This window comes from the organism of the source record quoted next, unplaced genomic scaffold, assembly GCF_019419815.1.
Source record: "Pyrus x bretschneideri cultivar Hongxiangsu unplaced genomic scaffold, Pyrus_bretschneideri_v1 Contig47, whole genome shotgun sequence".
NCBI classification, from domain to species: domain Eukaryota; kingdom Viridiplantae; phylum Streptophyta; class Magnoliopsida; order Rosales; family Rosaceae; genus Pyrus; species Pyrus x bretschneideri.
In genome coordinates, this window is record NW_025999784.1 from 2291034 (window position 1) to 2313047 (window position 22014).

General features: G+C 36.5%; 4 protein-coding genes across 6 annotated transcripts; 2 read left to right on the forward strand and 2 right to left on the reverse strand.

Moving 5' to 3' along the window:
* The first annotated feature begins 946 nt into the window (after positions 1–946).
* On the forward strand, positions 947–5360 carry LOC103955160. Of its 3 annotated transcripts, none has more exons than XM_048568125.1 (3): positions 947–1227; positions 1538–1616; positions 2637–5360. In XM_048568125.1, exon 3 carries the CDS (start codon positions 2750–2752, stop codon positions 4724–4726), a length of 1977 nt encoding a protein of 658 aa, XP_048424082.1. In that variant the 5' UTR covers positions 947–1227; positions 1538–1616; positions 2637–2749; the 3' UTR covers positions 4727–5360. The 3 variants fall into 3 exon arrangements, with proteins under 3 accessions (XP_048424082.1, XP_048424081.1, XP_009365311.2); XM_048568124.1 differs by lacking the exon at positions 1538–1616 and adding an exon at positions 1995–2051; XM_009367036.3 differs by lacking the exon at positions 1538–1616 and having other exon boundaries at positions 950–1227.
* A 1824-nt stretch (positions 5361–7184) lies between these two features.
* On the reverse strand, positions 7185–11982 carry LOC103955225. The gene is made up of 11 exons (XM_048567956.1): positions 11554–11982; positions 11006–11048; positions 10150–10176; positions 9938–10027; positions 9542–9595; positions 8736–9017; positions 8540–8647; positions 8124–8243; positions 7972–7992; positions 7610–7668; positions 7185–7434 (listed from the first exon to the last, which is right to left on the reverse strand). The coding sequence occupies exons 1-11, from the start codon at positions 11823–11825 to the stop codon at positions 7185–7187; spliced, it is 1326 nt and encodes a 441-aa protein (XP_048423913.1). The 5' UTR covers positions 11826–11982.
* Positions 11983–15343: 3361 nt separating this feature from the next.
* Positions 15344–18347, reverse strand: LOC103955159 (protein PLANT CADMIUM RESISTANCE 10). Its single transcript, XM_009367035.3, has 4 exons — positions 18190–18347; positions 17263–17459; positions 16372–16598; positions 15344–15730 (listed from the first exon to the last, which is right to left on the reverse strand). Exons 2-4 carry the CDS (start codon positions 17432–17434, stop codon positions 15563–15565), a joined length of 567 nt encoding a protein of 188 aa, XP_009365310.2. The 5' UTR covers positions 17435–17459; positions 18190–18347; the 3' UTR covers positions 15344–15562.
* A 1708-nt stretch (positions 18348–20055) lies between these two features.
* Positions 20056–21918, forward strand: LOC103955157 (chaperone protein dnaJ 72). Its single transcript, XM_018649400.2, has 3 exons — positions 20056–20491; positions 20876–20945; positions 21507–21918. The coding sequence occupies exons 1-3, from the start codon at positions 20085–20087 to the stop codon at positions 21594–21596; spliced, it is 567 nt and encodes a 188-aa protein (XP_018504916.2). The 5' UTR covers positions 20056–20084; the 3' UTR covers positions 21597–21918.
* The last annotated feature ends 96 nt before the right edge of the window (positions 21919–22014 follow it).

Below are 22014 nucleotides of genomic sequence, written 5' to 3' on the forward strand. Positions count from 1 at the left end.
CATGAATCAGTCTTAAAACTATTTCTTTAAGATTTCGAAATTAAAATTGACAAACTAAATCAATAAAAAAACTAAAACAAAAAAGAATAATTGCAAAAGTTAGGAAATGAAAGAGGGAGAGAGAGACGAAATTAGGCAATAGCGTCGACAGCGATGGACGATGGGCTGGCGACGGCTGCTGTGGATGGGGATGCTCTCGAGATTTGAGATCTGGGCGATGATGGTTGTCGATCGCCTTCGGACGCGTCCACCGTTGCTATGATGGTGATTGACGAGGATTTTTTTTTTCCCGTTTTATTTGTTTATTTTTTCAATTTTAGTTTTTTAATTCTTAAAAAGCTTTTTCTAATTCACATAGTGCTATAGATTGCATAAGTGACATCGACTCGTGTGCCACATTAGCACACTAACATAAAATTTAACAGAATAATTAAATTGATTTATGAGACTCATTTTCGAAGACCAAGTCGAGGGTTTAGGACCATTTTGATTAGAATGTCCAATTTCAGGAACCAACCATGATAAAAATCTTATAAATAATAGTCCAACATTTTGAAAGAAAGTTGATAATATACAAAGTAGCCAAATTACTTATTAACATCAAGTGACCCTTTATTAGAATAAAAAATAAGTGTTAAACTATTGCATAACGGCTCGGGTTCAAATTTCGTCAATGACTAATCTAACATATAAAAAAAATTACTCATAAGCATATATAAGGTCGTGTAACTTTTTCGTGTTAAATATTCTCACCGGATTTTTGTTTCAAACCCGGCCGTAGTAGGCGGATATGAAAATAAAATCGAAAAATATAAAAATATTCTTCTCCAACCCATTAAAACGGCAAAATTTTAAAAATAAAATAAAAATAAAAAACAGTAAAAACAAAAAATAAAATAAAATAAAATACTTGTATATGTTGCGGGCCCGGAGGGTTCGAATAATCGGAGACTCGGCCGGCGAAAAGAAGACATTCTCCAAACAAAAAAAAAAAAGGATCCCAAAAAGCAAATCCCTTGGTATTCGGATGCCCGATAAATAAAAACAAAACCAAAAAATAAAGAAAAGAAAAGAGAAAATTACCAGCAGCGTGCGATTGATCGGCGGAGGAGTAGGAGGAGGAGGTGGAGGCGCAGACATGGTTAATCAATGAGCTGTTGCTTTGGACTGGACTGCGTTGGACGGGATTGCGTTGGATTGGACTCTTAGCCCTAACCGCAATGGAAGGTCAGCCTTTCATCTCCCCCACTTTCTCTGTACTCGTCAAATTTGACTGTTTCGTTTCCTCTTTGTCAACTCTAGGTTTTCTGTGTTAGATTTTCTTATAAATTCAGTGTTTTTTGTGCTCAATTTGAATTTTGATTAAATTCAAGAGCTTAATTTTGTATTTTTAAAGTGAATTCAAGAGCTTGTTCCCCTAAAGGAAGTAAAATTAATGTGCCCAGCTGAGTGTTTGGTGGATAAGTTATGGGTTTCATTGCACAATGACCCTAATTCTGTGACTGTAAAATTTATGATATAAATTGAATGTCTAAAGGCATTGGGTGATTGGTTCACATTGTCATTGTTGCAACTGCACTGCTCCAGAAGTTGGTGGAATTACGACGGCGCTGCCGGTAGGGACTAGTATGATTTCCATTTCAAGATTGTATTTTTCTAAAATTTTCCTTATCTCTAATTTTTTTGTGGAGTATATTGGATGGGTGAAGGGGCACAATGGGTGATGAGAATTTTTTTCATGTGAAATGTTTAGATTAATGAATTCGCACGTTTGATCATTTGATTGGTGTCTTCTAATCTGACTTAGTGGTGATCATGTTTATGATTCTCTTGTTTAAACAATTGGTTCCTATTGTATCTAATTTGTTATGGAAAAAAATGATCCAAATGAATACGTGGATGGGATGTACTTGGCACATTATTGTCACCGCAATTGTTTGCAAAAGAGCCAATAGCTTAGATGCATAATAGAGAGACAATTATTTGTTGGGCAGATTTGGAACCATGCAAGTCTGATGTTGGAGGAGGAGGACATGGCTAAATGAGGAAAGGTATTGCTTTTGGTGGAACTTGGGGATAGAATAGTGGAAGAAGATTAAATGTAAAACTAGTTGGAAAATGAAATACAGCATACTCGATAAAGTCAGCAAGGATAAAAATTAGGAGAGTGGTGTGAGAGTAGGGCCCAAGGAGTCACAACCATGAGGGAATGCATTACGTGTATCATATAAGGATGACCAAGAATGAAAAACAGAAACAAAGAATAATGTATATAAGGTACAGCATTTGACCAGAAAAAGCTATGAAGTGCAAACACGGATTTTAACAGGATGCAAAAACTCTTATTAGTTTTTGATTTGTTGGATTTATGATCAATTTTATTTCTATTGTTCTCCGCTCATCATTAATAAAGCTTTTGTGATTCTTATAAAAGTGATAGAAAAAGGTAGAGAACCACTGATGGTTAAATTTTGATAACTGCACAGCTTTTCTATCATTTTTAAAGTCGATCAGTAACAATTGTGTGGATGCACTCGTGAAGAAATAGTACACAAACACACACATGTAGATTCATGTGCATATTCTTGTTTGGAATCCCATTTAGCTGATCAACATCATTATACTTTATTTGGCAGGTGTGTCCCCAGACCAGGAATCAGTTGGGTCTGGAACAAAGAGGTCTAGTGCATCATCTGGCAGTAGGTCTCGTAACTGCAAGGAGTTTCTTCATAGATTTGTAGACAGTGGCATGCTTACTGCACAACTGGAAGACTGGTTTGAATCTATATCCAGTGAATCAGAACCAAAGAAACCGGCCTTTGATGTGCCTTTTGAGATGATAGAACTTCAAAAGTTTGACTATGCATTGGAAGGGATTTTGTTTCAGCAGGTGATTAGGATGCCCAATTCCGTTCACACTTCAACATCTGATGCTGTTGAAGCAACTGCTTATCTTGCCCTTGAAGATTTTTTACATGCTGGTGCTAAGGGATTGTGGGAAGCATTCTGGAATCAGGATGGACCCATGCCTTTTTCTGTTGCTTGTCTATACAATGAAAACTTAAAATTCTACCAGGCTGAGAAGGCAGTTGCGGATGGTAAGCTTGGAGGTCTTTGTGCTACTGGTTTATTGCTTACAAACCCTAGACATCCCCGTGGGAGGTGGGATCATATTCTTGAACTGTCTCTTTTAAGGCCTGATATCAGAAACTTTTCCATGGATAGTGACAGGCAGCTTTCTCTATCTGTTTTAGGCGAGGCCCTTTTCTATGCTATCCGTGTACTATTATCAAGAAGCTTGAGCAGAATGAACTACTCTCAGAGTTCAAACTCTGTGTTTATTCTTCTTGTTGATTCTCAGTATGGTGGGGTAGTAAAGCTTGAAGGAGATGTAAATAAGATGGTGTTTGATGCCAATAATGTTTACGAATGTGCTGCTGAATGGATTACAAATCATTCTAGGATTGCAGTCTCGTCGATTGATAGGATCTGGAACAAGGTTGGAAATGCTAACTGGGGAGACGTTGGTGCCTTACAGGTACTTTTTGCTACCTTCCATTGTATCGTGCAATTTGCTGGATTTCCCAAGCACTCAATAGAGGATTTAGCTGCTGATCATGGTCCGCGCCTCCAAGCAAGAAGGACTGAGAGGCAGTTGGGGAATTCCGGGGCGAATGGAAATGGTCTATATCGGTTCCAGCAGCGCAGTGTATCCCCTGAAATCGTTGAAGTTCACGATGATTCTGCTAAAATTGAGACCGAACAGTTAATGAAGCTAGAAGTAGGATCTGTATTATGGTTGGAGGATTCTAACTGGCAAAAGGGTTACCATATCAGTCAACTCTTGTATAATAATGAACATCCATATTACATTGCATCTCCCGTTGAAGAACCTCAGAGAAGTTTCTTTCTATATGTTGGTTCTCATCCTTCCCAGCTGGAGCCCGCGTGGGAGGATATGAATCTGTGGTATCAAGTTCAGAGGCAGATGAAAATATTGACTATTATGAAACAGAAAGGTCTATCTAGCAAGTATCTACCTCAGTTAAGTGCTTCTGGCAGGATTATTCACCCTGGTCAGTGTCAGAAACCCAGCTCGGGTGGAAACTGTGATCACCCCTGGTGTGGCACTCCGATTCTTGTGACCAGCCCAGTTGGTGAAACAGTGGCTCATATGATAAGCGAGGCCAGATTTGGTATGGAGGACGCGATCAGGTGTTGCCATGATTGCTTATCTGCACTTTCAACTGCCGCTTCTGCAGGAATTCGCCATGGAGACATCAGGCCTGAGAATGTGATTTGTGTCAGGTCTGCCGAGAAGCAACCTTATTTTGTTCTTATTGGCTGGGGACGTGCCATTCTTGACGATAGGGACCGCCCTGCAATGAACCTTCATTTCTCTTCAACTTATGCTCTCCAGGAGGGAAAGCTATGCTCAGCTTCAGATGCAGAGAGCCTTGTTTACATGCTTTATATTTCCTGTGGTGGGGTTTTACCTGATCTTGATTCGGTTGAGGGGGCACTGCAGTGGAGAGAGACTTCTTGGTCCAGGAGATTAATTCAGCAGAAGTTAGGTGAGGCCTCAACTGTGTTGAAAGCATTTGCCGATTATGTTGATAGTCTATGTGGGACACCATATCCCATGGACCATGATATATGGCTAAGAAGGTTGAGGAGAAACATTAATGAGGATGATTCTGGGAAGGAAATTGATACATTGGGGTAAGACGTTTTTTCAAGGGCCACTGCATTAGGAGTGATACCTTGTTATCTGGATCATAAACCGTTCCTGGCTGCAATGACATGAAATTTTGTAAGAAGTTTTTTTATACATGATGTTGATTGTCCAATGTGATGATCATTTGGAGTCTATTGCTTGGAAGTTGGAACAGAATATTCGTGTAAAAGGATGGAGGTATACGTTGGAACAGAATGTGATGTTTACGCTGTTCCTTGCTCTGGAAACTATTTTGGGACTGCTTCATGGATTCTGCGCAGATGAGCATCGTTTTCACGAAATTTCTGAGCTTTTAGGGTTAGTGTGTTCGTGGCGGACCTCAGGATTTAAAAATTGTATGGATATGTTTGCATACAGCTCCCTAGTAACAGTAGGGGATCGAAAAAATCATTGATTTCTCGACTCCTGAAGAATTTTTGTTAAAGAATATTTGCTGTATTTATTACCATTCCTTTGTAAAGAGATAGATTCAAAGTTGCCTGGAATATTTTCGAATGCTAAGGTTCCAGTGGACTGAAGTATTCCATTGTGTCCAGGGCATCACCCTTTTGTGTAAATGTACTAGTCTTTTAAGTGTGTATTGAAAAGTCATTTTAATGCAATTATCTGGTCTTTTGGTCTTCCTCTAGTTTCCACTATTGGCGTTGGTCGAGGGCATCAAAATTATTGGTGGTACTTCTTTTTTCAATGTTGGAAGATGTCTCAAGTTCGAATTGACCCATCCGCTGATAAAAAAAAGGGTGGATGGGTGGAGATTCAAGGGAGCTTGTGATCCCAAACACGAGATGAGGGTAAAGAGAGGCCAAAGCGTCGGGTGTGAAGTTTGTTTCTCAATAAATATGCTTGAAGGAGATCTCTGTTGAAAAGTCTGATGTCTGATGGCAATGAATGCCCACAAAGCAAAAGTCTTCAGCATGGGCAAAGTTTTCAATGCCATGCAAAGTGAAAGTGATTGTATAGTCAGACGAAATTTCATAAATTTCAAGATGCATTAACTGCATCAGTTTGGAGTTGCTCTATAAATAGAGCACTCCGCATGTTTTCATAAAAACATAATATATAAGAAGAAGAAAACAAGAGAGAAATATCAGTAACATCATCTATTCCTTTGCCTTTTATTTGTTATCCTCTTGTGCTATAAGTTGTAGTGTGGCATTTTACATCTACCTTGCACCTACTACTGAAAAGGTTATTCTCTCAAACTTTAACCCTTTTATAACAATCTCAGAGTAGTTTAATCAAATGGTTGATGTTTCAAATAATTGTGCGGGTTCACTTGGGTAGTTGAAAACATGCCGGAAGTAATAAAGGGTATTCGACAACATGTTGCTGAAATTTACACCAGGCGTTAAAACCCTGATGTTCGGGCCAAGTTGACTAAGACAATGTCCCTCTCCTCTGCACTTAATAAACGTTAAATCCTGATTTACAAAGTACGAAAATTTTGTAGTTTATTTTTTATTTTTAAGAAAAAAAGATGTTCTTTGTTGTCAATTCCCGGTAAGGAAGAACTGGAAAATCGAAAAATAACACTTTCAACAGCTATAGCTGGGATCAAAGTAACGATAAGTTGCAACAAAAATAAGACCGAATGAAACAGCTGAAAATTGCAGACACCGATCTCGTCTGCTAATGTAAGGATGCAGAATCGACGAAAATGGACGGGATTAGATCGGATTGGATGAAATCCCGAAAAGGCAGCGACGAAGATTCATTTACGTACATGGCTCCCTGGAAAATTATGAATCCTGATTCAGAGAAAGTGAAGTAAATTAGATTATAGCATTAGCATCTGGACAGCAATGAGATGAATATCGAAAGAGTAAAATGTGCACTTAGAGAAAAACCGATCATTTGCGGAATTAGGAAAACGCTTTCTTCTTACTTTCGTTTCTATCCAATGTTCTTTCCACGATATATGTTCATGGTTCAAAGTTTCTAAGTTGCATGGTTACAACATTTTGAGAAATTATGACACACGGTTCTGTTTCTGCGAACTGCAGAGGTTTCGCTGTCCCAAGATTATATGAATGTCAGGTTCAAATCTGTCTGCTCCTACAAGAACTAGGTCGCACAACAGAATGATTTGTAGAACGTCTAAGTTGACAGCTAATGACCAATGTTTCAAGAGGAAAATTACATCTTCATGTTAGGGTTTTTACCATTCTCTACACCTCACGAACCCAACAAAGTTTAAGCGAAATGATGCAACTTGAAACTGATAATACCATATGCCACAACAGAACATCTTAAAGCCAACAAGCCATACCAATATGACGAAAGAGAGAGCGAGAGAGATACATACCTTGAAGTTTTTTATGTGATTCCTTCGTTCACTAGGCTGCATTGGAGTGTCTATCCTTACCCCCTACATTTCGGCGTCTCCAGTATTGGAAGAATTGAAGTAGTATCTAAACTACATTAAGGTACAAGAATTTCAGATTGTTCAAGATATTGCTTGTTCTGCAAGAAAAAAGCTCAACGTTCGAAGGAAACTACAATAACAAATCTTTCCAGTATGTGAATGCACTTTACTATTTAACAAGTACCAAAGTGTGCTATGCTCGAAGAAACATATGAAATAGTGACGATATAAAAGGGATACAAAAATATCCAGAAGCATGCATCCTCCAGCATCCACCAGCCACGCAAGATTAGGACTGATTTTCGACCACTCCATGCTGTTCACCAAAATGCTACACAACAAAGAACCACGACCATTAGTAAAACAGACTAAATTAACACTCGAAACATCCCACGTTGTGGTAAGAAAATACACCATTTAGTTTCAAACTTACGCTAAGGTAAATGGCTGTAAATCAAAAGGCCAAACAGTAGTAAAAGAACCATAAAAGTTTAAGCAATATTCACCTTGCGACGTAAGCTGCATTTCCAACAACAGCAAAGATGAACATAAAAGGATTAAGCCCCTGCATATTGTACAGAAAAATTATCTCTCTCATTGATACTCATTTCAATAATAAGGGAATATTTGGTATTACATATATATTTGTCGACAAAGAGGATCGTCTTACTAGAGTATGATTAGACCTTAAAGTATATTAGTTTTACAAAATTCACATAACGAATTAACCCACAAAGTCCTAATTCTGATAAAAACTAAAACAAAATACAAATAACCCCTAAACTTGAGCTTATGCCTAACATAAACACAGATTAACTTTCTTTTTCCATCCATTATTAACTACAACAATGAAGGCGAAAATGCTTACGTCAACATTCCCCTTGCGGATCTGCAAAAAAATTGATCAAGAACCAGAAGTTAACATTGCTCAGACCACTGAGACGAAGGCGAATGCCCATATTCTATAATAAAGGGTACTACTCACGAAAGAAATTGACTACTTCTAAGGGTACTACTCACATTTAAGTAAATTTGGGGAAACCGTCCACCAATGTAAATAACTGCCATTCCCCAACCAAGGAAAGTTCCTATCCCACTGCTATGTTTAGTACCCATTTCTCGCAACAGCCTACTATTTACCTGAAATTCAAATAGCGTTTCACCAGAAAAGAACAAACTCAAAAGTTGAGAACAATAATGATGACGATAATTGGATAATGATGATAAAAGATATTCCAACTCTTTTACCCAGCATTCCAACTAATAGGCCACTTATCCAATAGCTTAAAAGTTAAGAGGCAACTGAAAGCGAAAACTGGTTAACAGTAAACACTAGTGGTCTGCGCAACAAAAATACTGCTGCCCAACCAGTTTTATATATAGAATCTTAAAAGTAGTAAAAGTGAAGTAAACTAATACTTTGGAATGTCAACTACCTGCAACAGCCTTCTTCCTACTTGCATCACTACTCCTCGATTTGGATTATCAACACTTAAATCAACTGATCGTTGATTAAAAGTGCAAAAGAGGGTCATTAGCGAGACCTAAAGTAGAAGAGACAAAAGTTTACATCGTAAGATCAAGTGCTAGAACAACAGAATATAATTATACAATCAGCAATGTAGAGCTCACCACACACAGCGTAGTTTTGACATTATTAGATGGTGCAGATTGTGTAGATGCAAGTGCACCAAGCAAGGGCTCTTCATTTGGATTTCGATTACGATTAAATGGAAGAGTTGTTCTTTGTGCTGCATGAAATCCTTCTGAAGGGGTGTGACTCCTTGATAAAGATCTTGCCGATCTGATGAATTTCCAAGAAAACAGATATCCAATTACATGATCACGATTGTCAACAACGAAAATTAGATAGATCACTGCACTGTGCAGATTTAAAATTCTGTCAGAAACCATCTGATTATAGTTTCAGACGTTCTGTAAAAATGTTACCAACTATTTCAGCTAGCAACATTTTGTTTCATGATTTCAAGCTTATATAGGTAGCAAGGGTGAGCAACTGATCAAAAGCTCTATTAGAAAAATCAGAGAGGAATGAATATCTCCAAGTCTCGAGCACAAGCAGTCAAAAGGCATACACGAGTTATTGAATGACGCAAATTAAAATAGATCTGCAACTATCCAGAACAGTAATTTTTCTGTCAACGGCTGGTATCTGCATTTTTAGGCAGAACCAGGTTTTGGCTGAAATTTAACAAAGGACACACACTTGAGAAAATGCATATAGAACTTTGGTGATCCAATCGAATTCTTCATCAGTTAAATTATAAAAAGCAAGACTGTAAGAGAATAATTGATAATAATTTGTCAATGAAAACGGAAAAATCAATTACATGTAGTATGATTCTCGTCTGGGAGAAAGATTGGGACAAAGAATGGGTGAACTCCATTCATTTCCTGCAGATGGGGGTGTCAATCACATTAACCCTGCCACTAGCTTTTCCTGGAACCTCAGCCGGATTAGTCTTGGAACCCTAAATTACAGATAAGTGCATTAGAGGTATTCACTTGCTTTTGATACAAGCATTATGCATACTCTATGTATGACTGTAAAAAGGATAAAAGAAACCTAAAGCAGAAAGTAGTTCAATAAGCAAATGTAACGGTTATAAGTAAATTACGTGCTCCAGTTATATGATACTGTTTTATACTTCAGGGACTACGAGATATTCAAGTCTCTCTGAGACGAACTTGAATATCTCTCTAATTCCTAAGTTATAAACTTGAAATTGAACTTGAAATAAAACATGCATGAGTGTCAAAAGAGTAATGACTATGCACATTATATAAGAGGAGACGAGGACATAGAATCTAACCTTTTTCTGTCTCAAATTATTAAGACGAGGATATATGTAACCATAGTATATGGTCTGTACAGAAAGAACTAATGTGGTTGTTAAATACAACTGCATACCAAGAAAACAGAGAAAGATCGCATCAACTTATTTGTTAATGACACGAAGTAAATTTAAATAAAAAAACCTATGTTGTTTAGATATCAAAGTGCAGCTTGAGTCAACATTCTTACAATTGCTGTGTAGTACTGTGTTGGAAGCTGCATAAGCAAGTATACAAAGGCAGTTAGTCACCAATAATTTTTCCTCGTGAAAGAAATGTTTATCTAAAAATGGCGTATCTTAAACTGAGATTATGACCATAACATCTTGGGGAAGCAATAAAACAAAATAAAAAATCCTAATAAGCATCATGGTCAAAATTTGTGAGCAACTCTACTCCTACTTGTACATAAAAACAGAATTTATATATGGAACATGGATCAAGATAAAGAGCACATTCCCAAAACTCCTCCGGGCACAAAATCTATTAGGGTCGGATGCATCCAGTCCACCTCCTCTCCGAGCACATTCTAAAAAGCCCTCCTCTTCATTTCCACCCATATAACCCAAAGAATTTCCATCATAGAACATTTCCAGAGCTAGAACCTTTTTCTTTTCCCCCCAAATTATAAACTTCTCAACTAAGTGCTCATTACTCAACGCCACAAGTGATCTATACTATAAGCATACTTCCTACACATACAACAACAATGGGAAGGAAAACAAAATGTTGTCTTCTTTAAAGCCATGTCACAAGTATAGGTCTTCCCATTAGCAATTAACGAAACTAACACTCTTACATTAGGGGTTAACTTAGCCTTCTATATTACGATGATTTGAACTGACAGAGACTAAAGGAGACATGTCTGCCGCAATGTACTAACAAATACTGGAGACATGTCTCCTCTGCAAATGCGCTTTGGTCATAAAGTTGACACAAAATCATCACGAATCATACAGTTTACACGCAAACAATAAATAAAAGCTAAAAACCTTAAACAAAGTTTCGAAAGCTATGAAAACAATGAAACAGTAAACGACACTCACAGTAGCTGGTTCTAGCAGGCAGCCGAAAAGGTTAAACAGGTCCCTGCAAAAGAATTTGATATAAAATTAGTTACAGGTCCAAATAAAAGATTGAAATTCCAGTTTGAAATCGAAAAGAATGATCCAACACGTTTCAAAAATTCAAAAAAGTACACAAATCGTCAAGAACAAATGTATTTGTGAGAGTGAGATACTCTTTGGACTTTTCCAAAGCAATTAATCTTACATCAGTATCAAAAGTGCAAGGACGTCCGAAGGCTGAAAATCGTAGAAAAACACAGAGCATGTATGTCATTTGGCCAAAGAAATAAACTTCAAGAACTTCAAGATTGCACTGGATTATAGTTTGGCAAAAGCGCTTATAACTCAAGTGGTCAAAAATATTTATGCATGCAACCGAGGTTTCATGTTTGAAATATATGAAATGACATTGATGTAACTATTAAACAGATGTACGTTAGGCTAGTTGGTTAGGGCACTGTACTCCGACTCTTAAATCCTACACCCTAAACCCATTTTCCGTAAATTAGAGTAGATTAGAATATTACCCGACAATCCAAGTGATCAAGAAAGCAAGAGAGAGGCCGTGACTGCATTTGGCCTTGTAGTTGGTGATGATTTGGGGAACCTCAGCGACACCCCAACTGAGTACGCTGATTACACCCAGCGCCAACGACATGCCGTCCTTCACGCTGCAGACTTCGAACTCCAAGTACTTCCTCCCCCATTCCCAGCAATGCTCGCCCACTACTCCTCCCATTCCCACTCCCAATGGGATTGTTGAGCTCCCCAGCAATCCCAATCCCATTCCCATTCCCATTCCCTCTCTCTCTCCTCTTCGCTTCTCTCTCTCACTTCCCTACGTGTGTATGAGTTGTTCTATAGAGTGGGAGAGGGAGAGAGAGTTTATATATAAGAAGGAGAGAGATTATACATTAGAAGTTAAAATTTTAATTTGGAAAAAAAAAAAAAAAAAAAAAAGAGTAAACAATGGTCCCTAAACATTGATCTTATTCCACTCAACTCTCGAAATTTTAAATTTGGTTTTGGTTTTGGTTTTGATTCCCAATAATTTTTTTTAAGAGTCATTTTGGTTTCGATCCCTAATTAGCCTAATTGTTAGACTGAAACTTTGTTTGTTTAAATATTTTGATTGAGGTCCTTAACATTATTTAAAAGATTTAACTCATGCATTTATGCATTTAATTTCCCACAAATTATGAAATTTAAACAAATTCAAATAATATTTTTAAAATATAATAAATACTTAAAAATAAATATTAGAGCAATATTATTCTTCACAAACTTATAGGAAGAAAATAATGTACCCACATAATTATTAACATATTTTAAAAAATAACTACTTATATAGTTTAAAACATAAAATAAATACATATAATTAGCATGGGTATATTTAAAAAAATTAAAAATGGGTACAAATACAAAAAAAAACTTTAAAAAATATGGGCACAAAAAGAAATTAATATATGGGTAGAAATTAAAACTGAAAAGAAAATTGGTACAAATTAAAAAAGGGTTGCAAATTAAAAATGGGTACAAACTAAAATAAAAATATATGATAAAAAATTTAGTCATAAATATGAATATACCAAATGTAACATTTCTAACACTAAATGACTATATTTAGAAATAAAAAATATTTTGTTATTGAAATAAAACCTAAGGACCTTGATTAAAATTGATTAAAATTTGAAAAGAAATATGGTTTTAATCAATTGAGTAGCAAAAAGAGGGATGAGAACCTAACCGTAAATATGTAACAACCAATTTTAAGGGCCTTATACGTCAACGAAATACTCTATTAACAAAGAAAATTAGTAAACATTTCGAGTTTTGATACTTGATTTACAAGAAAAGGGCACATTTGAACCAAACTCAAAGACTCGTACTGTACAATATTGACAAAAATAACCCTAAATTTGATGGCAGATAACTTCACACGAAACATCGGGAGAACATTGACAAGGATTAAGAGTTTAAAGAGAATAAAACTAAATTAAAAGTTTAGAGGTGACATTGAAATGTGTATAATTTGGTGCCATTCATAAAGTTTACTTTTCGAATTCTAAGGATATTCTTGAATAATCACACACAAAAAAACGTTGTTATTAATTGGCAGACAAAAACCGGAATCGAAAGTTTATGGCAATCTTTATTTGCCTTTTTCTTTATTTAAAATGAGATTATTTGTGGGGCTCATTATACGTCGAACTTTAATGATCTAAATTGTCTACTTTTTAAGTCTTTATTTGTAGATTATCCTTGTAAAAAATCAATTCAATCCGAAATCATTTACTTATTTGATTGTCATAATGAAATTTCAATGTTTCTTTGAACATACGGCTCGTCAACTTCTTTAAACTCAATTACATATGTCAAGTATTTATGATTTGGCTAATATTTTGCAATAATAATCTATAAAGTACAATTTGAAACATAGATGATTCAGATTGTTGAAGCTCGAAGTTGAGTGAACTCTATTTTTTATCAAAAACTAGAGATCCCATTGAATAAAGAGCTTGTATATAATATACCTTTCTCTTTCAAATAATTGTGTCAGGTTTGCCACTTATGGAAATAATTACAAGTCTAATCACTCGAAAATAAAGGGAAGAATCAAGTGGCTCTATGCGGGTCATATTCTTGTCCCGCTTAACTATTAAAATTGATTTGTTTATATTTGAATATATAAATGATTTTCGAATCCATTGATTATTTGTATGAATGATTATCAGATAAAGATTAAGTAATTACATGATTTCGATTATAAATTTTAAATGGTTAATATAAATTATTCGCAAAAACTGAGATATATAATATCGGTATCGATAGAATTATCGATATGCACATTTATGGAAATATCGATAAATTGATCTTGATTTTCTTTGATGAAAATGATGGAAATTTATTCATATGGATATTTAAACTGATAAGTTGAAAATATCGACAAAATCTATCAATTCTTTCCAAGATGGAGTTTAGACTTCATCTCCTTTCCATATATTTTTTTTAATTTTTCCGATTTTTCAAACACCGGACATATGTGCATTTTTTGGTAAATGCAAATATTAATTTTGTAGGAATTATTATTTATTTTCCTTTTTGGATTTTAGTGTTTGTTTGACAAGAGAAGCTCAAGGCCGTTTAACCCAGAAAATGTGGAACAAATTTGATGAACTTTTTTTTCACCATGTAAAAGTTTTTTTTTTTTTTTTTTTTTTTTTTTCAATAAGCGATAGTTTTTTATCATTAAGAACAATCAAGTACAAGAGGTGCCAGATGGATAAATTATATCCAATGATCAATTTTTTTGATCTGAAGATAATTTAAACATAACGTAAATAATTCTAGAACCCTTATACGGTCACACACAAAACCACAAGAACCAAGAGTCTTGAGACAAATTTATCACAAAGACGGCAATGCCTCACATAAAGTCATCGCAAACAAGAAGGCCACACAAATTGCTATTGCGACACAAACAAATTGCCTAAGCAACACATAAAATCTACTACATACCTAAGAAAACGAAACTAAACCGATGACGTGTCCACAAAGGAGATGTTTTACATAGCTGTGGGTAGCAGGGCATAAGAGTAAAGTGCCCTTGCTAAAGCCGCGAATCACACCACGTGAAAAGTTGCTAAAAGCATAGCAGATAGTGTTATGGGCAGAAAGTGGATCCTCCTGGCAAAATTAGTCCGGTCCAAGAAGGTAATGAAGGCAGCACCAGTGCAAAGCAAAACGAAAGAACACATCCAATCAGACTGATGCATGGGACAAGAATATTGAAAGCAAAAAGGCAATGATAGGAGGCTGGGAATGGGATGGCAGGATTGAAACGACACAAAGTTGATCCCAAATTTGAAACCCTATTCCGAATCCGAACACGAAGCCAACCGAAACTTCCGACCTGAGGAAAGTGCAGTAAACCGCAAACGCGGCAAAATACGAGCCATCGGTTGTTGCTCGTAATCTCTCCATCTGAAGCTAAGTTGAGGAAGGAAACCTCAAACACGGGAATCCTCGGAGAATAACGAAGAGGTATGAAGGCAGCAGACAAAGACGGTATAAGTTGTAACCTGGCAGTACTGGTTATAAGTTTAGCTTTGTCCCAATCCACAGCGACACTCGAGCAAAGAATTAGACAACGAAAAACGAATGGAGATATAGCACTTTACAGGATCGATATAAAGAAGTAAAACCTGTAGCAACCGCATCAACGAGAGAACCCGCAGTCATCACTTCAAACTTGGAAGCAAATAACATTTCTGGAGTCAACCAACAGAATGATGCAAATGCTATCATGCTCATAAATGAGGTAGAAGAGGGTCATTTTCACATATAGAAGAAGGAATGAGAAGAGTACATCGTGCGGATAACATAATAAAACCAACCCTGGTAGAGACCAAAGAACTCAAGTGAAAATAAAAACAAATGGTGGAAGGCTTCGATAATATTATCCATGTAAGGGCAGGAAGAAGGTTGTATAACCTAAACCAAATGCTGATCCTACAGGAGTACTAAAACAGTGGTTTACATTTGGAGACCTGGTTCCATTGTCTGGACTGATGGGGCTGTAACTACAGCCAGACTCAGGTCAGGAGGGACGGAATCAGACTTTTCACGGATCTCCCGGTACTCTTGACAAATGGCACACAGATGGCAGAAAAAATGAGTGACAAAGTCTCCACACGGCGCTTCCTACAAAATTCATAGACAAGCATTATTCCTCCACAGCATGGCATTCCAACTATTCTGACAGAAACCCTAGACTATATGATAAGCCCTAGTGGAGTAATAAAATAAACTTAAGCAGTTGTCACACAAAAAGTTTTGAGTAGTTCATGACCTCCCCCAAACATATTATATCAAAGTAATCAAAATTATGTTCTGCCATTGAGCCCTATATAAAGTCACATTCCCTTACCACACAAATGGTAATTACATCTTTCCTTTGATGATAATATAATCCCGCATCAGCAACTCGAAGCCTTGCATGACAAATGAAGAACCATTTATTTTATTTTTTATCCTGTAGTGGTAAGCCTTACATATTGTGCTGCATAGGCATGAATTGCCACTTGTTTTTGCGTTGGATACTCGAATTTTAACATGGTATCAAAGTACTTAACCAATATGTCAGGCCCAATGGCTACAATAATCAACCATATTTTTAGTAACCATTTCTATTTCTCAAACCGTCAAAAGCATATTGAAACTCAGATAAAAAGTAAAACAAAAATCAAGAAGGAACTGAGAGAATAAAAACACAAAATTAAAACTTTTCTACTCTTAACAGTTAACAGACTTTAAGACTGTAAAATTGATAATCAATGTTATACCTGAAGATTATACTTTGTTCTTAGGGCACTGCGGTAGCCACAAGCATAACATGCAACAAAGCATCCCGGTATGCCCAAAAACAGACCCTCCGTCAATAAGCAGCAGACAGTATTAACCAGTGCCCACAAAATAAAATGAGTCATGCATGATCCTAATAATGTCCCAGAACCCAGAAATTCTGCATTCTTTCCGAACAGAAAGCAAGGACAAAACAGACCTACACAACCTGTTAAAAAAAAAAAAAATCAGCAATTAGATGGTGGTTATTGTTTTGAAAGTCATAATCCGGAGACATGATGGATGAAACTCCTACTGTTACGAACATAAATAGCAATCGTTGGTACCTATCCTCTGCCCATGTACCTCCTCTAACGTCTTAAGAACATTATCATCTATTTATTCACCACTAACAACACAGAGTATATACCAGCAGCCCCTGCTTTACCTCACACCAGACTAGATATCACGTCTTTAAAATGAGATTTAAAGTACTTCGTAATATATCAATCTTTATCCAAATTTTGTTCAAGGGGGTATTCTATTAATGTACACTTCATAACTTGAGTCATTCTAATCCTATAATGACTCCTACAGTTCTCGTCAAGTTTTATCGGATAATATATTATTGTTTGATCTTAAAAAATATCTGGGCACACTTACCTGCCAAAAATTCAGATATTGCATACCAGTCACGAATTCAGACTAAAAAGAGGTCCTCCACAGAACGAAGAGGTACTCGAGTACATTAATGCATAAAAACTAAGAGCTGAGCATATGGTATTGTATGGGGTTAGTTGAGAACGAGCTACTTTTCGTTTTCCCTACTCAAGATGCACCTTCTTAATTTTTCCTCCAGATAAATCAAGGTCACAAGGCAAAAAATAGCGTACAGCTCTGCATATCGTCACAGCATGCGCAGATTCCAGAAGACCATTGTTTGGGCCCATCACCGCTGCTTTGCTGCATGGGAGTGTCTTCACTGTGCAATACAATCGCTGATTCAGAATCCGACATTCCCAACGGAATGTAAGCAGGTGGAGCATAGCTGCTTTGGCCCTTCATCTTTTTCTCCAGTGACACAAATGATCTGTACCCAGTACCCCAAAGTATTAGAAACCAAAAAATAGATTATCTGAGTCAAGGAATGTGCTAAACAGACCACATTTGCAATCCCATATACATGTCAACAAGTCACAAAAACTCTTCTATTAAGAAGTATCCAACAAACACGAAACTGAAACAAACACAATGTGAGGGAGATAAATGTTCTTGCCGGGCAACGCTGCTCACAATATTTACGAGGTAAGTGATTTCCGCACACCCCTTTCCTCCGTGCACGCAGAATCAAGTTCATTTCTGTCCTTTGTATGGAGTAAAATGGGCGACGCCAAGCCAACAAGGCTCCCTTCTTTGGGAGGGTCAGGGGAGGGGAGACGTACGCAGCCTTTCCTTGCTTTGCAAAGAGGCTGTTTCCATGATTTGAACCCGTTACATTTCGGTCACAAAGGAACAACATTTCCATTGCGCCAAATCTCGTGAAAATCATTTCCATTCGTACAATTAGCAACTACTTTTCAAATGCTAAAATTGAAACTAAGAGTAACAAATTCGACACATAAATCAATCATCACAGAGAATAATCGGATTTCGAGCACAAAATTTGAGATTCAGGCATCGGTTTCAGAGAAGAAATCAACAAAAATAACACAAACAAAAACTAAAGAAGTAAGATTTTACCGTAAAAATCTAGTAAATGAAAATCGAAAGCGAGACAATTTATGAAAAAATAAACACAAATCGGAAAACAAGATTCATACCGCGTACGCCGGTTCGCCGGTGGTGGAGGTGATGAACAATCCGACTATTCGGTTCCGTTCCGTCGTTGGGAAAGTGAAAAATGACGAGAGCTAACCGCGTCCGAGTCGATTGGGGGAGAAGAGGGACCTGCACTTTGCGTTGCTTAGATTACCTTTTGACCTTTTGATCAAAAGAAAGATTACCTTTTGACCTTTGAATAAATTTTAATTACAGTTTGCAACCTCGTAGTTTGAGGCTTGTAACTCTTTGGCCCCTATGTTTTAAAATTTGGGAAAAGTCACTTTCGTGGTTACAACTTGGTACATTGGTCCCTTTGTTTGTCAGTAAATCTTGAATGTTAAGTTTCGCTTTTAGATAAAATTATAACAACTGTCTTTCAGTTAGAGAAAGTTCCTCAACTAAAAATTCGTGATTATTAATCTTTTAATTATGACTATTAGTTTCTTAATTCATCAAAACGTGCAATTATTGTTCCTTTTGTCAACTCTGTCAGAACTTCTGTCAAAGTGAACCACGGTGAAATGACCATTGTTACAATTGAGTTAAAATTGAGGGACTATTGCTCTAATTGAGTTAAAGTTGAAAGACTACTTCTCCAATTAAATTGAAGTTGAAGGATTATTGCTACAATTTTCTTATTTGATTTTCCATATTTTCCCATTATCTAGCCTCACGTATGTGATAAGTGATTCGTTTTGACAAAATTGACGAAAAAGATCAAAGTTGTACGTTTTGATATGTTAAGGAATCAATGATCATAAATTTTTAGTTGAGAAATCATTACTCTAATTGGATTAAAGTTAAGAAGTCATTACTACAATTTCCTCTTGCTTTTAATATAAAAATTTCACAATACATTATTATTATGAATTCGATAACTTGTTAAGCATAAGCTGAAATTCATGTGATAAAAAGTAAACTCGATAAATTTTAAAGCAGTTATAATCATTTGACGAATGCAGAGAAATATGGTATTAACAATTTGTAACTATTTTTAAAAAAAATTCCCCATATTTTGAAAGATATGGATTAATGTGTTACAACACCAATCCATGGGAGTGCAAAGCATAATTAATCACTTTCTTCACCAAATCATGTTTTAAAATTTTAACGACTTGGTGTATTTAATTGATATTGCAACTTAATATAGACAAGGAAATGTGAAATCTGAATACAATAACCACGAGCTGATAGTCCAGTGGTAAATGACGGATTGCGAGTTTTATTTCAAATTAAAAACTAGAGGTCTTGGATTCAAATAAAAAACTAGAGATCTTAGGTTTGAAACTCATTGTTCCCGACCTCTGAAAGGGATAGATAATCGTGGCTTGACACATGTTGTCCCCTCTTTAATTAAGAAAAACTAATGAAATGACTTGAAAACTTTTAACGATAAGAACAAAATAAAAAGTAAAATAAATAGTAATAGGATTGACTTTGTAGTATAAAAATATGATTTTCGTTTCCCCTTTAATTAAACCTTTATCTAAGTTCGGCAGGGTATAATGGGGAAAGTGGTATTTTCACCTGAAAAATCAAAGGAAAACTAATGAAAAGGATTTGAAAACTTTGAATTTTAATAATAAGGGTAAAATAAAAGGTAAAGTGAATATTTTTAATGTAAAAATATGATTTTTCGTTAGAATGAAGATTACGTAGAGTTTTCCTTAAAACTTCCAAAATTCAATTGCGAACTGCATGAAGAAAAGGATGCGGCTTTGGCGATGCCACGACGTTGAATAACCCAACCCTTCATTCTCCAAGACTAAACGCATTGATAAACCCTAACTCCTCAATGCCTAATTCCCAATTCCCAATTCCAATCAACAAATTGAAACCCTAATTACGAAAGGGACGATCGTTCGGTCGAGATAATCTATCAAATAACGAAATTATGGATCACTACAAGGTATTGGGGCTGACGAGGAACGCGAGCAAAGCCGAAATCAAGGAAGCGTTCAGGAAGCTAGCGGTGAAGCTGCACCCAGACAAGCATTCCGCTTCCCCCAAGGCGGAGAGAGACAGCGCCACCGTCCGATTCAAGCAGGTCTCCGAGGCCTATCAGGTCCTCACCGACGATCGCAAGCGCGCCGACTACAATTTCCAGAGCTCTCGCCGCCCCCACAACAATTACAATACCTACACTCGCAGTTACGGTTATGGATACAGTAGAAGTAATACTTACAGTTACAGAAGAGGAGGTGGCGGTTCTGGAGCCGCCAACAGAGCTTCCTCCGCCTTTGAGAATTTACTCCGATATGTCACGACCCGCGCTTTCCTTCTCAATGTCTCTGTAGCAGGGTGGGATAAACTTTCTCTCATTTCACTTGTCTGTAAATTTCGTTGGTTGATTTTTACATTCATTTGGATTTGGGTTTGCTTTCCAGTTACTGTTAATTGCTTAATTGCTGAACATGTGGCAATCACCTGACTTGTTATGGAAGTTAGGGTTAGCTGCATTTTTTCGATTTGGTTCATGTTCACGGGTTAAGCTCAATGTTAGATGTTGGCTTACTTGGCCTGCTGTTTTCGATTCTAGTTAATTCGATGCTGTAAAAAACATACATTTTACCTGATGATGGAATTACATTTAGCGTGCCCCTTTCGGAATTTGGATAATCAATGTAGGATGTTGGGTAAATTCTCTCTTTGGAAATGATTCATTGGTATATGAATTTTATGCAGGGCTTTCTTAGGTGGCATGGCAGTTGTTAATTTGGGCTGGGATGCCTTCTGGAAGATGCATAATAATGAGGTACGTTGCTCTTTAGTTTCCTTCTTCACCCTGGACTTTTGTATCTCAGTTCACGCTTTCACTAATTTTTGCTTATATAATCCTGTGGGTGGATCAGTCATTTGTATGTTTATAGAAATTGAGCCTAAAATTATCTTAAGGCTGTAAATATTTGAATTACTATATGATTTCTTCGGGCAAAGCTACGTGATTCCTTCCTAGAAACTGAAGAAAGTTTGATTATTGTCATTTAGAGTGCTTTTTATGTACTGTTGTGTAATGTAAAATACAAATGCCAAAAGTAAAACTAGAGATACGCACGAATATAATTTTCTAACATAAGCTCCAGCCCAGCATCGAATGACTCCTTTTTTAGTGACATGTTTGAGCTACTTTAGGCTGATTTGATTTTAGACCCCATCTTGTTGAGACCAGAGATGTATGGGGGAAGGTTTTTTATCTTTTCTATCCTGAATTCTAAATCCCATTTTTCTTCATTGAGGAATGTCCTGTGATGGTCGTATAACTTCGAATGAATCTTTCCAACATTGTGTCACTGACATGCTTTTCCTTTTCATTCAGAAATCATTTGAAGAAGCCATGAGATCCGTTCGAAAAGCCAAAGCACATACAGAGAAGCAGTCGGAGCCAGCCACCAAAGTCCCTAGCTAACCTTTTGCTAATTGTACTTACATGTCCTCTGCTCAAATCACCACAGTTACGTGCAAATAAAATCAGAGTTCTTACCAGTTTTTGAGGACAAAGTATGTCTCATTCAAAGTATTTGTATAATCTATCTATGCTTGATTCATTATTGTTTGTTCCTCTCAACTACTAAGTACTTTGTTCGTGTAGATAGATTACAATTATTGGAACGCTTCAATGGCGGTTCTGTATCATATATAGAAATCTTTTACTGATGTATCATTGTATGCATAAACCAAAGTGCTTTTCTACTAGTACAGATAAAACCAAAGTTCTTGTTAGTTTCTGATGATCAAGTGTGTAACTTTTAAGGTGGTTGTGTGATCTATCTATATGCTTGATATATTGTCTCCTATTTTCATTTTTACTCTTTGCTGTTGAATTT